The sequence below is a fragment of the Nicotiana tabacum genome, chromosome 17, assembly GCF_000715075.1.
Source record: "Nicotiana tabacum cultivar K326 chromosome 17, ASM71507v2, whole genome shotgun sequence".
NCBI classification, from domain to species: Eukaryota; Viridiplantae; Streptophyta; class Magnoliopsida; order Solanales; family Solanaceae; genus Nicotiana; species Nicotiana tabacum.
Genome location: NC_134096.1, coordinates 72,046,640 through 72,063,217, shown reverse-complemented (window position 1 = coordinate 72,063,217; position 16,578 = coordinate 72,046,640). Strand labels below are relative to the sequence as shown.

Below are 16,578 nucleotides of genomic sequence, written 5' to 3'. Positions count from 1 at the left end.
TTCAACACCCTTTGCAACCCCCCCCCCCCCCCCCCCAACCCCCACCCCCCGCACCATCTCCTTCTCTACACCAATACAAAGCAAAAACAAAATCTGGCTGCATGCTTTTTCCGAATTGGTTTGCATTAGGATTTTGCATAAGCTCAAGTTGAAGTTCTTGACATGAAAGCCTTAAGATTTTTTAGGACATTGAACTCTTCAAATCCAAGCAAAACCCGTTTCAATTCAACCATTTTTCGTCGCCTTTACTCAGCCCAACCTCAAGAAGACCACCCAACAAGCACTGGTCTTTCTTCCCCTGAAGAAGATGACACGTCATCATCCTCAGTCTTTGACAGTTCTCAATACGATGTGGGTGTTGGATTAAACAATGATGTTAATTCAGAAAACAGTGTAAGCAGCAGCTCCACTTGGGACGAGAAGTATAGGGAAAGAGTGAAAGATAAAGTCTTTGGTGAAAAAGACCCATCAGCGATTAAGAGTACAAGAATCTTGATTAAAGAAGAGGAGAAGAGAAGAAGAGCTGCTTTATTGGCTAGGAGTCTTCTAGAAGCTGCACTTGATGAAAAGGGAGATGAAGAAGATAAAGGGGATGATGAGGTGGTGAAGGAGGAAGATCAAATGTCATTGAGTGTTGGAATTATTGGAGCTCCTAATGTTGGCAAATCTTCATTGACCAATTACATGGTTCGACGTCTTTTCTGTATAAATTCCTGTGCTTTATAATTATTGGTGTTGTTGGTTATACGAGTATAGTGATGACTAATTTGCCAATGTTAGCTAAAATGTTAGATATATGAAGATGCAGGCTTAGAGTTTTCATTCTGCTTTCCTTATTTCAATGGAGATCCAAGCTAATTCAAAGAAGAAAGAAACCTATTGAAAGCTAGAAAAAGCACAAGGCTTTCCTGCTGAATGATATATTGGTGGTTAATGCTGATTAGGGCAAATGACGTGCTTTGGTACTTTTAGATTATTTTGTCTTCCTAAGTATATAAAATTTTGTACATACAATGAGGTTTTTCAAGCACGTGGTTCGATGACTCTTCTTGATAAATTTCCATGCTTTATTGTTGCTGTCGGTTATACGAGTATAGTGATGACTAATTTGCGAGTATTAGTGGTAATTGCTGATTAGGGCAATCATATGCTTAACAACTTTTTGCTTGTTCTGTTGCTGAAAATATATAAATTTGTTTATCATACAATTAGGATTTTCAAGTGCATAGTTCGGCGACTCATCTTGATAAATTTCCATGCTTTATCTTCGTTGTTGGTTATATGAGTATAGTGATGACTAATTTGCGAATATTGGTGGTCAATGCTGATTAGGACAATCATATGCTTAAGTACTTTTACCTTGTTCTGTTGCTGAACATATAATTTTTGAATAAAAACCTCAACTAGTATGAGATTGAGGCTTTGTTGCTGTTGTGTTCGCGATAGAGTATGCCCTATGAAACTGTTATAGCTCTTATTTTACCCCAAACAGAATGTTATTATGTTCTTATTGGCAACTAATCCCTGCAGTAGTCTTTTTGCTATATGGTTGTTGTCTGTCTTACCTCTTTTTCTTTCTGTAGGTTGGGACCAAAGTTTCTGCTGTATCACGGAAGACGAATACCACTATTCATGAAGTCTTAGGTGTGATGACTAAAGGAAAGACACAAATCGTAAGTGTACTTAGAATTACTAGGTTTCAGTTTCTCTCTTTTTCTCTGGTTGTTGACCTTCGTTCTTTTACTTAGCTTGAGATGCGTCTATTTGCCAAAATGAACTTTAGTCTCCAACATGACCATATATAAAGTTGTTAAACCATTTTTTGTCACATTTTGGTGACTAAATTTTACCCCCCTATGACACTGAAGTCACATAACTATTCTTTGTCACATTAAAGTAACTGAACCGTGTGTGAATCTCTCAGAAATACTAATGACCGGAAAGTCAAATTTTCGGCTCACAAATACAAATGACCGAAAGGTCAAATTTTCGACTTAGAAAATGCAATGACTGAAGAAAAAAACTCACCTTGTAAAAGTTTGACTACCCATATTTAAAACAAAAGACAAGTAATCAAATATTTAAAAAGAAATGATTACTTGGTTTTGGAAATTTAACGTTCCATTCATTTGTATTTTCTAAGCAATTCACACATAATTCACTAGAAACAGTTTTGAGATTTTATTGTTATAGTGAGTAAAGTTTAGTTACTTTGATGTGACAAAAAGATAATGTGACTTTACGAGGGTAAAGTTCAGTAACCACACGTGAAATTAACTCACTAATTGAACGAAAAAGTATTTTTCTTGGAGTAAGATTACAATCACAGTTTCTTAGGATTAATAAATGTCAATAATTTGATTAAGCTGACACAAGCTTGATTCGGCCATCATTCTTTTTGAAAAGGGAATATTTACTCTTACAGTTACATCGAACGTCCTTTTTTTTTGGGAGAAATGATTGTACATCAAATGTCTTATTTACAGAACTTTTTATTTATTTTTCCTTTTTGAACAACTTTTATTTATTTAAAGAGAAGCCTTGCACAAAAGAGGAAAGAAGCAAACTGCAAAGTATGACTAATGGTGAAAAATGTCGGACCTCATGTGCTAATCTTGCAGGTTGAAGTATATTTTGTGCATCTAAAATATTGAGAAAAAAAGGAGTTATATTTTCTGGAGTAATCCTTTTCTTAGATGTCAAGGCCTTTTTAGGGATTGCTACATATTTGATGGATTCTTTTACAGTGTTTCTTTGATACTCCTGGGCTTATGCTAAAGAAAAGTGGATTTCCCTACAAGGACATGAAAGCACGTATTGAAAGTGCATGGAGGTCTATTAATCTATATGATGTACTGATTGTCATATTTGATGCTCATAGGCATCTTACCAAGTTAGTTTTTCTTCTTTACTTGACCCCAAAACTCCATCTTCTATATTTATTGTAATAACTATATGCTCCATCTCAAGATATTTTATATGCATATCTTTTATCAATAATTACCTGTGAGAAATAAGTTACTAATGGAAGGAAAAAAATTATGGCAAAATGTGCTTTACTTGTTTAGTATTGATATGTTTATTTCTAATCTTCAGATTTTCATTCGTTAGCCCGAGTTCGAAGAAAAAGGTAGATTTGGTTTTCCATTTCTTTAATGAAATGGAGATCTTGTTCCATACTGGCAGTCCTTACCCTAAAGATGCACACTTATTGGCTTGTATCTTTGGTCTAGATACCTCTCTGATTGGTGCATTAGCCCATATAAATTTTCAATCACTTTTTTGACCAGTAATAAAGCAAACAGTTCCCTGCATAATGTTGCATTCACCAATACCAATATAAGGTGCAAGTCAATTGACATTTTAAATTTGGTGCAGAGCTAAATGTTGTCACATAATATAGGGTGGAGAGAGTAGAATTTCTTTTTTTTTTTTGATAACCGTGGTGTCCGGGCCAGCTTGCGCGCACCTCGACTAATTTCACGGGATACCTGCCACCTCCCACCAGCAACAGGCACCAGGTAACTCTATCCACCAAGGCTTGGATAGATGGGAAGAAATCACCTAGTATTTGCCTCCGCTGGGATTTGAACCTGAGACCTCATGGTTCTCACCCACTTCATTGACCACTAGGCCACACCCTTGGATGCAGAGAGAGTAGAATTTCTTGATGATGATGCACATCATCTGACATGCTCCAACAAATGGGGCTTTTTTCCTCGCATATTTTTTCCCTCTGTAAATAAGATTTTTATTAATGAAACAGAAGTCATTTAGGAGTTGCATGCAAAGATTTGTCATTGCAGATTTCCATTTAAAAGCATTTCTTAAATCATTCAGAAGGATTTACCAATATGAAAGTAAACATATATGTTATTGGATTATAGCTTCTGAAAGAAGATTCTCATTGAGACATGAAATTTCAAGGGATAGATCTCCAATAATAATGAACCACTGAAATTATAGTTTAGGTTTACTAAAATCATTGGTGTTTAACAGATAGTTTGTTTAACAAAATTGTAACACTGTAAATCCTTGACTAAGGCTGGAGATTTATGTCCTGATAAGTTAAACTGCTTGAACAACTCTACATGCACTCTGGCATAGTGGTCAATAAAGTGGCAAAGGCTCTGGTAGACAAGGGTTCAAATCCCAAAAAAGACAAATAATAACTCTAGGTGATTTCTTAGTGGGCAGAGCTACCAGTGCAATTACTGGTGGAAGGTAGCAGGTACCGGGTGGATTAGTCAAGGTGTGCACAAGTTGGGCCGCAGACTACAATAAAAATTATTCAATAAAACAAACTAAGTGGAACAAATGTACTTGTGATTGTTGAGGTGAAAAGGTGATGGCACGGATAATTTTGCTTTGGAAATTTTGAGAGGTAGAAGGCTGTATAATTGCTTCATAGAGGTGAGATCCGAGTTCCAGAAATGAAAATCAGATTGAAATACATCAATGATGTGATACCATTGTTTTCCACAGCTGATGGAAGGAAACTACGTTCCCATTCCAAATGTTTCAGCACTTTAAGTTTTTTGAGGGTCAGTGAACCAATTTCGGTGAATTTTGTTACTTTAAGTTTTTTAACGGTCTTTGAGCAACTCTGAAGTGAAATTTGACTCGGATAAAGTTCTTATATGCTGGTCAAGGTTTTTATATCCAAAAATCATGTTTAGGATCAAGATGATTGTTGAAGTAATCTTATGGTCCAAGTAAAAGTCTTGTCAAATTTGACTTCTGGGCCCATTTTGACCAAAGTTATTTTGGTTTTTGTTCAAGGGGAAGCTTGTCTCCCTATGCAAAAACATGGGTTCAAGTCGCGTGTTATAAACCTAGATAAACTTCTCGCTTTTAAAGAGCAGGCTGCCACTTGAGATAGAAATGTGAGACCTTCCAAGATTGTTGCTGAGATAGAAATGTGAGAACTTCCATTTTGGTTATTTGTAGAATATGTGACAGATAGAGTGGGTTTCCTTTCTTCTGTGTAGTCAAAGACGATGTGTTATTTTCCAAATGTCTCTCTAATTTCTCAAGTTGGGGTGGCATTTATGTCTATGTAATCTTTCTTTCCCTTTTGTATTTGGAAATATAATTTTTAACTTGCAAACACCAATCTAGAGTTATGAAATTATTCTCTATAGCTTTGTGCTTGGGAAGTGTCAGGTTTTCCTATCTTCGTATATGTATATATGCTAACAGAGCTCCAAATATTGAGATTGTGGTGTGAACTGTAAATTTCTGGATCCTTTAACCCAAATGAGAGGCTTTGGAATTTCTTGTGCCTGGATCACCTTAAGTAGCTTTGTGCAGTAAATGTAGGTATAGGTTTCCATGTTAAAGTGAACTTATCGAGGAAAAAAAATGTTTAGAGTGGAGTGAACGGTGTATATATGAATGTATCTATAGCACTGAGTAGATTCATCAGAACTTTGCATGAATGATTTCTTTAGTCTAATTCGTTGAAATAGATGTTTCCGTAACATTTTACTATACAAATGTATAGGCCTGATTCCAGAGTTGTGAGGTTGATTGAGAGAATGGGTTCTGAGGTTAACCCAAACCAGAAACGTTTACTGTGTATCAATAAAGTTGACCTTATCGAGAAGAAGAAAGATATATTGAAAGTTGCTGAGGAATTCAAAGACCTTCCTGGATATGAGAGGTAACCTTTTACTTCTCATACTGTGGTATTTCACTATCCCTTATTCAATTTAATTGAGATTAAAGCTCAATATGGTGTGTGCTTTCTTGATCTCCCATTTGTAGGTGTTTTACGATATCGGGACTAAAGGGAGCTGGAGTGAAAGATCTAACACAATACTTGACGGAGCAGGCATGTTTTATGTATGAGGCTGCGTGTGTGTTGGGGGGGGGGGGGGGGGTTACCTTTCTGTATGTTAGTAAATGGTGCATTCTAGGCATTTGAGCTGGTTAAGTATACAAGTCTATTGTGGTTGTGGCTTTTGCTTCCTTGTGATTTGATTTTAGAAGTTTTCTTTATCTACGTCTTGATTAAAGAGAATGCAACATGAAAAATTTCAAATGATGAACTTCCATAACATTTAATACCCTACCCTCCCACCCCAAAATCTCTCTCTCTCTCTCTCTCTCTCTTCCTCTCTCTCTTTTCAATGAGATATCCCCTGTTCAAATATTGGAAAATTAATATGTTCAGAAAAATGTTTCTTGAGATGCCAATCTTCCCTCCCAGCCCTCCAGCTCCCAAAGAGATGCTGATGATTAATTATTTTATTGAAGGTGATCCTTTTGCTTTTAATGGTGGAATTTGGGTAATGTTGTCGTTTTGGGAGGTCTTGTGTGCATGGCATGTACTGGAGCCTCTATGAGCGCTGAAAGGCTGCATACCTTGTAAGGCGTGAACGCCTTGACATGAGCAAGGAGTTCAATATCTCTAATCTCTTGGGGAAAAAAGAGATTAGAAATTCCCAGATTATATGGTTATATACTTCCATTAAACCTGAACCTAATACATCATATTCTACTTTTTTGACGAGTGTGGATGCCATTATGTTGTGGCATCTGTAGCGTGATCAAGTTTTTTCTACTTTGAGCTTGTGAGTTTAGATGCCTACTTTGGTTTTGTGCAGGGCAGTACACGTCTTGCTATATATTAAAGCGCATTGCATTAGTGAACTCCAGTTGGTTTACTTGTCAGCCTCATCATCATGTCGATCCCCCCCAAAAAAACACACACACTCTTTTCTCCCCTCTTTACTGCAGGCACTATTCTGTAAAGAGGGTGCATAGCTAGGGTTGCTTTGTTGTTTCTCATATATGTTATTGTACATGTGTGAAGTTAAGAGGTTCTTTTCTTTGCTCTATTGTTTGCTTTGACCTCTCTGTTAATGCATTCATCTCCTTTCAGTGATGAAACTGGATGCGTAGTCTCATAATCTGTCTTCTTAGTGCCTAATTCGTATTCCGTGTTGTTTGTTATGATTAGGCAGTGAAAAGACCATGGGATGAAGATCCACTTGTCATGAGTGAAGAAGTTATGAAGAATATTTCAATGGAAGTTGTCAGGGAAAAGTTGCTACATTACATACATCAGGTATTCCATTGTCTTGTTTGTACACTTAACAGGATGTGCTTTCTTTGACCAGCAGGGAGACAAAGATAAGCATGAAAATGACCTGCTAATTTGTTTATATAGGAAATTCCGTATGGCATTGAACATCGCCTGATGGACTGGAAGGAGTTACGTGATGGTTCCCTAAGAATTGAACAGCATTTGATCACACACAAGATAAGCCAACGCAAGATTCTCGTAGGAAAGAATGGTTCCAAAATAGGGTAATGTTCTTTCAGAGAAAGTTTCCCAACTATTTCATTAATACTAAAAACATGAAGTAGCTGTGGATGACTTCTCTGCTTAATATCTGGGCCAAAAATAGAGAACATGATTGGCTGCACAATGTCTTATTGCTTATAGAAAGCATAGCTTTTATTTTTGTTTTGGCAAAGTGCCGTTTAACATGAATGATCTCGCTTGGGCAAAGTTGTATTGCTATAACGTTGTATATCTGTTAATTTTGTGCAGGAGAATAGGTATCGAGGCAAATGAAGAGTTAAGATCGATATTCAAGAGAAACGTCCATCTAGTTCTTATGGTTAGAGTGAAATCATGAGATCAAAGGCCATGTCCTTGTTTTGCATGTATATATAGAGGTCTCCAGTTTTTTGTCCTTTTACCAAAGCAATTGCGAGTTGACACAACAATCTACCAAAGCATATCAGTAAATCTAAAATTATGTTTTTCTGATACAAAATATGGAGAAGTTCAATTTCCTTTTATTTGAATACATTCATATTCTTTTGCCATAGATTTAAGGACAAAATTTAGGCATTGTATTCGTGTTGGATTTAGGGTACAATACTCTTTCCACTAGAGTAAGATTGGGTGTCCTGTTAGTTCAATTGCATTAATAAATTTGAGCCTTAAAGTTCTATTTCCTTAGCTGAGCTATGTACTTTCTGTTCAAAATTCTTACAATATATTTGAAATCCTTCAATTGTTTCATATTCACCTCTGTACTTTCTGTTCTTACCCCAATTATTTATAGCCTGTTTGGCCAAGTTTTTTTGGGCCAAAAGTGTTTTTTTCCAAAAAATTGAGGTGTTTGGCCAAGCTTTTAGAAGGAAAAAAAGTACCATTGAGAAGAAGCAGAAAAAAGTATCTCTCCAAAAGCACTTTTGAGAATAATATATTTAGAAGTAGTTTTTAAAAGCTTGGTCAAACACTAATTATTTTTCAAAAGTGCTTTTTAAATTAATTAGTCAAACACAAACTGCTTACGGCAAAGGGCCAAATATACCCCTGTACTTTTGAAAATGGTCTAAAAATATCTTTCGTTATACTATTAGGCTATATATACCCTTCCCGTCATACTTTGGAATAAATATACCCTTATTTTGGATGGAGTGCCACGTGTCATCACCAGATGAAAATGACCCATTTCTTTTTGTTTATCCGATCCTTTTTAAAAAACTCACCACCCGACCCGTTTTAAAATTTAATTTTTTTAAAGCATATATTTTGTAAAAACTGATTTTTTTTTTTGTTGTAAAAACTGAAAAAAAGGAATTTGCAAAATATATATTTTTAAGTCTTTTCAGTTTTTTTAAAGTATTCTTTTTGTAAAAACTGAAAAAAATAATTTTTTTTTAAAAAATGCTTTAAAAACTGAAAAATATATATTATGTAAAAACTGAAAAAAAAAAAATTTTCAAAATATATATTTTTCAGTTTTTTAAAGTATTTTTTTTGTAAAAACTGAAAGAAAAAGTATTTTTTTTGTAAAAACTGAAAGAAAAAGATTTTGAAAAAGATTTTTATTTTTTTATTAATGCATATGTTGTCCACTGCTTTAGGAGAGTCTTTTTTTTCCAGTTTTTTTAAATATTTTTTTTTCAGTTTTTACAAAAAGAATACTTTAAAAAAATTGAAAAGACTTAAAAATATATATTTTGCAAATTCCTTTTTTTTCAGTTTTACAGAATATATATTTTTCAGTTTTTAAAGCATTTTTTTTCTTCAGTTTTTACTTTAAAAAAATTAAAAAGACTTAAAAATATATATTTTGCATTTTTTTTTTCCAGTTTTTACAAAAAAAAATTTTAATTTACAAAATATATGCTTTAAAAAAACTGAATTTTAAAACGGGTCGGGTGGTGGGTTTTTAAAAACGGATCGGGTAAAAAAAGAAATGAGTCGTTTTCATCTGGTGCTGACACGTGACACTCCATCCAAAATAAGGGTATATTTGTTCCAAAGTATGACGGGAATGGTATATATAGCCCAATAGTATAACGAGAGGTATTTTTAGACCATTTTCGAAAGTACAGGGGTAATCACCAAAAATACTTTTTTGAAAAGTACTTCTCAAAATAAGTTAATTTTAGAAGTTTGTCCAACAAGCTATTAGACTTTACCTAATCGAAATTAGTTACGATACCTTTTGTTACTAGGCAAACATGGTGATGCTTACATGGTAATGGTGAAAATAGCCATATTTACATTTGTACTGGTATTTCTTCCATATAGTGTAGGATTGATTGAGGGGCGACAACTTTGGGACCAAAAAGAAGAAAAGTTTATTCTTTTATGAGATATTATTACTTATATTGTAATGGAAAAAAAAGTTTTTATCATTTTGACTTAATAAATACTCCCTCCGGTCCTTCTTATCTGTCACTTAATAAAATAAATTGATCCACAAAATATTTGTTACTTTAGAGAATCAAGTAGACATAATTATTTTATTATATTTCTCCAAGAAGGTATATAATCTTGACTTACTGATTTAAGGAATAGATGTAGGTAATTTAGTGAAATATAACGTTATTACATGATTTTTGTAATGGATATGCTAACACTTTTTATAAAAAGGAGGGATTATTGTCTTAGCAGATCGGTAGACTCATTTGAGGCTTTTTTTCCTTAGCATTATTCCATGTCCCACACAATTGTTTTGGTAAAAAAACTCCCAATATTTTCATGAATTGTGTCGTGTTCGCAGCAAATCTAATCCTTCTAAAAAAGAACCTGAATCACAGAGCATAGTAAACTGCTAAACCATGTGCACGTGATTTCTTGCCTATCATGAGTTTGACCTCATTGCGCACTTAATAATCGTATTTTTGTTAAGGGGGAATGCTCCACTTGAATTAAAAACTATAAATATAATTGTATACTTCTTAAAATCAATAATAAAATGTCTTTTAGCCAAATTAGAAATATAGTGAAGGTAGTTGCAGTTTCATATTTTGGAAAGAAAATGTCTTATTAGCTAGCCTCTATTTCCAACGTAGATTCTTCAGCCTACTTTAGTGTTGTAATGAAATTATTTGTCGTCCTACAAATACAGTATTACTACCAATTTCCAAGATTTATATGGACCAACCTAGGAATGATCGAAACTAGTTAGGTGAAGAGATAAATAAATGTCAGAACAAAAGATATACTTTTGGAGCATTAGGGTATTCAGTAAACGAGTATGAATTCCGTTTTTTACATTTAGCAAGCAATCATAGTAATTAGCAGTCCTCAGCACTTATGATATCATTTATATGAAGAACTAATCAATCAGAAGCTTATTTTCATGTAATTAATTTGTTTCAGTTATAAGATTGAAATTATTTATCGTATAGCGAAGAGGTTAGTGTGGGCAAGAAAAAAAGAAATACGTCTCTGCAGAAGATTCTTCTACGACGTGGTATGAGATTTTCTAAACCTTATTATTGTTCTTATATACTATTTACTACTATTACATACATGAAAAATTGCGAGTGCACTTTTTAAGTTATTTCAAAGATGATTAAATAAAACCACTGTAATTAGAAAAATGATGAGAGATCCTTGTCGAAGTCGTCCTTAGGCAGCTAGTTTATCTTCTATACATTGTTGATTTAATTATCTCATTATTAAGTAGTTTGTATTTACTATAAAAAGGAATTATGAAAAAAAGGGTTCAAGAAAAAAGAAATACCTAAGTGAGTAGATGAGTTTGTTAGTGTTGCTGAACTCTTATAGCTAAGTAAACTCACTCTTTTACTAGAGAAAGGAACAAATTATCTTTTTATAAGTTGTAATTAAAAATCAAAATCTACTGGCCTGTTAGCTTAAATGGAAAATTATTACTATCATTTAGAAGATAATTTGAAATCATGCAAGAAAACTCTTGGATTAATAACAACCACCACATACACACAAAAAATATTAAAGGTCGACCTCAAAGTTAAACTTGTCAGTTGAGAAGAAAACAACTAATCAATCCAAAAACTCATAATAAGCCAAGAGTAATTAAGAGTACAAACTTCTTAGTTATATATAACAGAAGGAGTAGTTACTAAAATTAAAACACAAAATAAAATAACCAAAAAACATACTACTATTCATAGTACTAATACTGCTACTCCACTTGAAACAGTTTAACAATCAGTTGAAAGACTGAAAGGGCAATGTCAACTGATCAAGAAGTGCACTAATAGGAGCAGCAAGTCTAGGATCATAACCAAATCCCTGCAATTCCCCTCCAAATTCTGATCTATAATTACTAGCACCATAATCCAAATTATTATTTCCCACAAATGGACAAGGAGGAATCCAAAGCCACCTCTTCTTGCAAAAATCAAACAGCAATGCCTTATCTGAATTCTTTATAATTATGACCACAAATTGTCCATGTCCAACACAGTTAAACCCTTGACCATTTTCCACTTCTGCAAATTGAACATAGAGTTGTTGTGGCATTCTCTCAATTTCAACCCACATTGTCCCACAATCTTGCAATGCCCATAGCCTTAAACTTCTTGGCACATTCAGTTTGCTTTTCTCAACAGCTGCAACTAAAACAAGCCTCCCATTTCCCTCTACTAAGCAAGGCGAACGTAGAAATCGTCGCATGGGCGCTTGAATTTTGCACCAATTGTTTGTAGCAACGTCATAGGAAAGTACACTAAAAGGGCTGAAATTCATGCAATAAAATCTGCCCTCAACATGCACCATTTTCCCTGATTCAAAGCTACATAATCTTGGAAGTGAAGAAGTTGTACCCCATATTGAATAAAATCCATTCCCATCAATGTGAAATGATTCAGTGGTTAAATTCTTAACAGCATAAGGAGATATTAAATCATCTCCAGCCACAGCTAAATCAATTGATGAGTTAGTTATAGTTAAACCAATAGAAGGGAATAACCTAGGCCTTAAAGTTGGTGGCAATGGAATCATAGATCCCACAAGAGGATTACACAAAAGGATATTTTTGGATCCAGCTTCATCAGAAACAAAGCAAATTAGTCCACCAGAAGAGGAAACAGGAGAAAAACCTTGTGGGATTAAAGCAAAAGAAAGCCTAAACCAAGAAAGATTATCAGGATCAAAGAGGTAACCTTCAACTCTATGATCAGAGGTACCAGAAGCATTACTATTGTTCTTGTAAATATTGTTTCTTGGGATTTTTTGCCTGAAGAATATGAACCAATGGCGCCGAGGAGAAACTTGGAGGTACAATTCAAGAAAAGTGCTAGAATAGAGAAGGGCATAAAATCTTTTACAAACAGCTCTAGCTCTAAAGAAAGCAGGTGGTGGAAGAAAAGCAATGATCCTATCAATTAGCCTATGTGGAAGTCTGCTCCAAATTCTAGTATCCATCCAAGGGCTACCATTAATTGATGGATTTGGTGTAGTTCCAAGAAAATTTGTTGTTGGTGTTGGGATAGGAAAAGCATAGGGAAAGTGAAAGCTAATAGGGGCATGAAAAGCTTCCATTTTTTTTCTTTTGTACTGTAGGAAAAAAGTTGACTATAATTGAAGCTAATGTACTAAAAGAGATTCTGAATTTTGCCTTCAAGTTTGGTGCTAAGAGAGACTATAGTGTAAAGGGAAAGTTAAGGTTAGAATTTTAGCTAACAATCAAGAACTAGGGGTTTGTTTTTCTTTCTCAAATTCAGTGGATGTTATAATAAGGAGATAGAGTTTCACTAAAGAGGAAGAAAATGAGGAAAGAGATATGAGATCTTGGCAGAAAACTAAACAAAACTAGAAGAGTAGTCTCTTTTTGGCTTCTCTGTTTGTCTTTCGGGTTCTTGGTTTGTTTTGGGAGAGGGAAACAAGTGTTTATATAGGAAAGTTGCAGCCTTTTTTCCATTGTATCATTATTTTATTTATTTTGTAAAATAAAAATTGCAGAGAGAAAAGGAGAAGTGGAAGTCATGTTTTGATGGATACATCTATCATTTCAGTGCTTTCTTGTCAATTGGCCGAGGAAGGAAGGACAATCAGCAGACTGCAGTTCAACAGACAACCAGACAACACACACACACAAATAAAGAGACAAGATATTGTGATTTTATCTTCTTTTATAGGGAATTTGATCTTCCTTTATCTGGTTCTTTAGCCTTCTTATTAATTTCCCCGTGGATTTAAGTTATATTTTTGAATAGTGTAAACAAAAAATAACAAACTCAATAAATTTTCACAAGTGGAGTATGAGGAGGATAAAATATATACAACCTTACCCCTATCCTGGAAGGGCAGATCGGTTATTAACGGTGCAAGTTAACCTTTGTAGCATATTAATTATTACTACGGTTTTTATCAAGTTATCGATTGTTTAATATTTATTATAGCTATTATATATGTAATTTAAATATTTAATTATTTTTTATATTGTCTATACATACAAGTCTAATTTTGTTTTTGTTTAATACCTCAACCGTGTTTAGTGGTTGAAAATTATCAAGAGGAAGACTAATTAAGTTGTAATAATTGTATAGCCATAAACAAAGAAAAGACAAACTACGAAAAGTTCTGTTACATGAGGGGTTGGTCTAGACCACAAGGAAGAAAGAAGACAGTATTCGAGCTAGATCTTTTTTTTATTATTAACAAATACGGACATACTAATATACTAACTAAAAGCTAGTTTGGACGAGCAATCTCAATTATCTGAGTGATAAGGTTATAATAAGAAGCTAAGTTATAAGTTTTTAATTAATTAGTTCAAACTAAAAATACAAAGGTGCGATGGATTTCGTTCTTAACTAGAAGATTCAGCTTTGAGTTATCGAAATAGAGAAATTCTGGAGTGTTTCCCTTTAAATAAGCCCTATATGATGTGAATATGCATTAATTAGTTGGACTAGTGAATTCTGAATACCAAATAGTTAAAGAAAACTAAAAGTACTCAAGAGAGTTTACGATACAAATAACAACTATATCCTTAACAATCTCTGTTCTTAACGTGAACAGACACTTTGTTGGAGTTGAGTAAGTACACAACCTTAAAAACCAAAAATTTCGTAGTTATATCCATGTGGATTTAAGTTATATATATTAATAGTGTAATTGTTTTTAATCTATCAGTGTACTATAACTTTAAAATAACAGATTATTTACTTTTTTTTACTAGGTTATCGATTAATGATTATTATAATTATTTATTTTTAATTATCCTATAAGTGACCTAATTGTGTTAATAGTACATTTACACCGTGCATATATAGCTTAAACTCTCTTTTAGTTCCGTTCTTCTCTTTAGTGTTTGTGCTTTAGTTAGCATTGTATTTTCTGTTTTACTAAAGACATATTTTTGGCCAAATAAAATGTTTCACAGTGGTGCAATATAATTATGTTGGCGATATAAATCTTATTAATTGGTAATTTTATCTTTTGCACATAGTATTTGCTTTATCGTTTCGTCTTGGCTGGTCTTTAGGCTCGTCGTATTATTTCTCCTTTTTGGAGGTGGAGGTGTCCAAGGAACTTCCAGCTTCCTTATAATAGAGTCAAGACAAAGATATTAAATTTGCATACAGACCAATAAATGAAGAGAAGCTAAACTACAAGAAGAGCTGTTACTTAGACATGGACTTTATTATTATAGTTTGTCCAAGGTTTCCAAAAATTTGAGTCTAAATGAATTGGGTACATACAGACTTTCAACCTAATCAAAAGTTTTCTAGGCAAAATACAAAATCGGTAGATGGATTGAAATTAATTATATTTGCTTGTCAAAAAATATATAATATATGTATATTATATGTGTATAGAATATATATAAATAATATATATGTTTCTCAAACTTTTTTTTAAAAAAAAGGCTTGGGATGCTTTTATACGCAGTACAAATATTTTGTCAAACAAGATTTTTTTTATTACTATAATTTTTTCAAAGAATTTTAAAATATCTTAAATCATTAATTATTGTGACTTATAATAATTTGTATGTAATTTTTAAATATGTCAATTTTATTTCAAAAAACTTAAAGAATTTATGTCTGAATTCACACCGGAAATTAGCAAATTTAATTCTTTTACTCTGAAGAAGTTCAAACAAAATGAACATAGGGGTTTTATTTTATAGACTAGAACTAATTTAAGAACGTTACAATCTTTGTCAAGCTTTTTGAGATCTTTACATCATCTATAGGATATTAAATAAGAAAATGTTGTCGTAAGTTTCTCATTTCTCATATAAAACCACAAGAAAATAGAATATAACATCGAAGCTATAGATAAGACTTTACAAGATCACTTCGGAGTAGTGCAGAATTCAAAACATAAAGAATCATCTACTACTATTTATTATTATCCTGTCAAATATTTGAATTTGTTTCCATTAATGTAAAATAAATGCTAGTTTCCAGTTGTTAATAAGTTGCAGATAAACTTCCTTTACTCTACTACTCAACATCTTAAAATAGAAGAAACGAAAGAAACTCAGTGCAAAAGCTATTATCAACATTGTAAGTTCACAGCAACTATATTCTTTTGTATTCTTATTAACCATTTTACCCGATTTGTCTAAAATTCCAAGTGTCACCTGGTCTAACGTACTTCTTTAATTAAACATCAGAGAAATAATAAAACGTCTTTTTAATAATATTATCATTGTTATAGTACTATTAAGTGGTAGTCGTATCAGTAATTAATTGTTTGAGGGGTTTAACTTCGTATCCCAATGCAAAGTGTTTGATCTGTTTTGTACAGTTTAGCGTGAAATACCAAAAGCAATGAAATCTATGAGTATGAGATCTTTGATGGATTTTGAAAAAGAGAAATTAGAGCTTCAGCTTTCCCTTTTCAATGAGTAATAATATATGCTCTTTCTTCAACTGTCTTGGCTTTTGTTTGGTTTTGTTAAGGGATGCAAAATCTAAGTCAGACTTACTAGTCAGTCATACACCCCTCCCCTAACCCCACCCCCAAAAAACCCTACCCCACCACCCCATTGTCTTGTTACTGTCAATTTAGTACGTATTTATTATGATTGCCCTACCAAGCCTGTGTATTTTTTTTCAAGACTACAAAAATAGAAAAAGTTGTGTTGATCAGATTTGGAAATTGTGTTTCCATTCAAGAAACCTCCTTTTAAGGAAAAAAGTTAAGTCGCCAGATTTGGAATTTGTGCATTCCTTCAAGAAACCTATGTTTCCAAGTTGTACAGTCTCAGTACTCATAAAACCTACCTACCTATGTAAATACTTTGCGCATTTAATTTGTTTTTTAGGGGGTAATCATGATTAATGAAGACATTCTTGTAACTTACT

General features: G+C 33.3%; 2 protein-coding genes across 2 annotated transcripts; one reads left to right on the top strand and one right to left on the bottom strand.

Moving 5' to 3' along the window:
• Nucleotides 1-38: 38 nt before the first annotated feature.
• Nucleotides 39-7,971, top strand: LOC107774442 (GTP-binding protein ERG-like). The gene is made up of 8 exons (XM_075234476.1): nucleotides 39-687; nucleotides 1,584-1,673; nucleotides 2,748-2,893; nucleotides 5,507-5,665; nucleotides 5,770-5,840; nucleotides 6,972-7,075; nucleotides 7,178-7,317; nucleotides 7,565-7,971. The coding sequence occupies exons 1-8, from the start codon at nucleotides 163-165 to the stop codon at nucleotides 7,650-7,652; spliced, it is 1,323 nt and encodes a 440-aa protein (XP_075090577.1). The 5' UTR covers nucleotides 39-162; the 3' UTR covers nucleotides 7,653-7,971.
• Nucleotides 7,972-11,460: 3,489 nt separating this feature from the next.
• Nucleotides 11,461-13,095, bottom strand: LOC107774444 (protein UNUSUAL FLORAL ORGANS-like). The gene has a single exon (XM_016593969.2). It carries the CDS (start codon nucleotides 12,794-12,796, stop codon nucleotides 11,462-11,464), a length of 1,335 nt encoding a protein of 444 aa, XP_016449455.1. The 5' UTR covers nucleotides 12,797-13,095; the 3' UTR covers nucleotide 11,461.
• Nucleotides 13,096-16,578: the final 3,483 nt, after the last annotated feature.

Coding starts and splice junctions, on each gene's coding strand:
- LOC107774442 (XM_075234476.1), top strand. CDS start 163: ATGAAAGCCTTAAGATTTTTTAGGACATTGAACTCTTCAAATCCAAGC. Junction 1,674..2,747: donor CTAAAGGAAAGACACAAATC/GTAAGTGTACTT, acceptor ATTCTTTTACAG/TGTTTCTTTGATACTCCTGG. Junction 2,894..5,506: donor GCTCATAGGCATCTTACCAA/GTTAGTTTTTCT, acceptor ACAAATGTATAG/GCCTGATTCCAGAGTTGTGA.
- LOC107774444 (XM_016593969.2), bottom strand. CDS start 12,796: ATGGAAGCTTTTCATGCCCCTATTAGCTTTCACTTTCCCTATGCTTTT.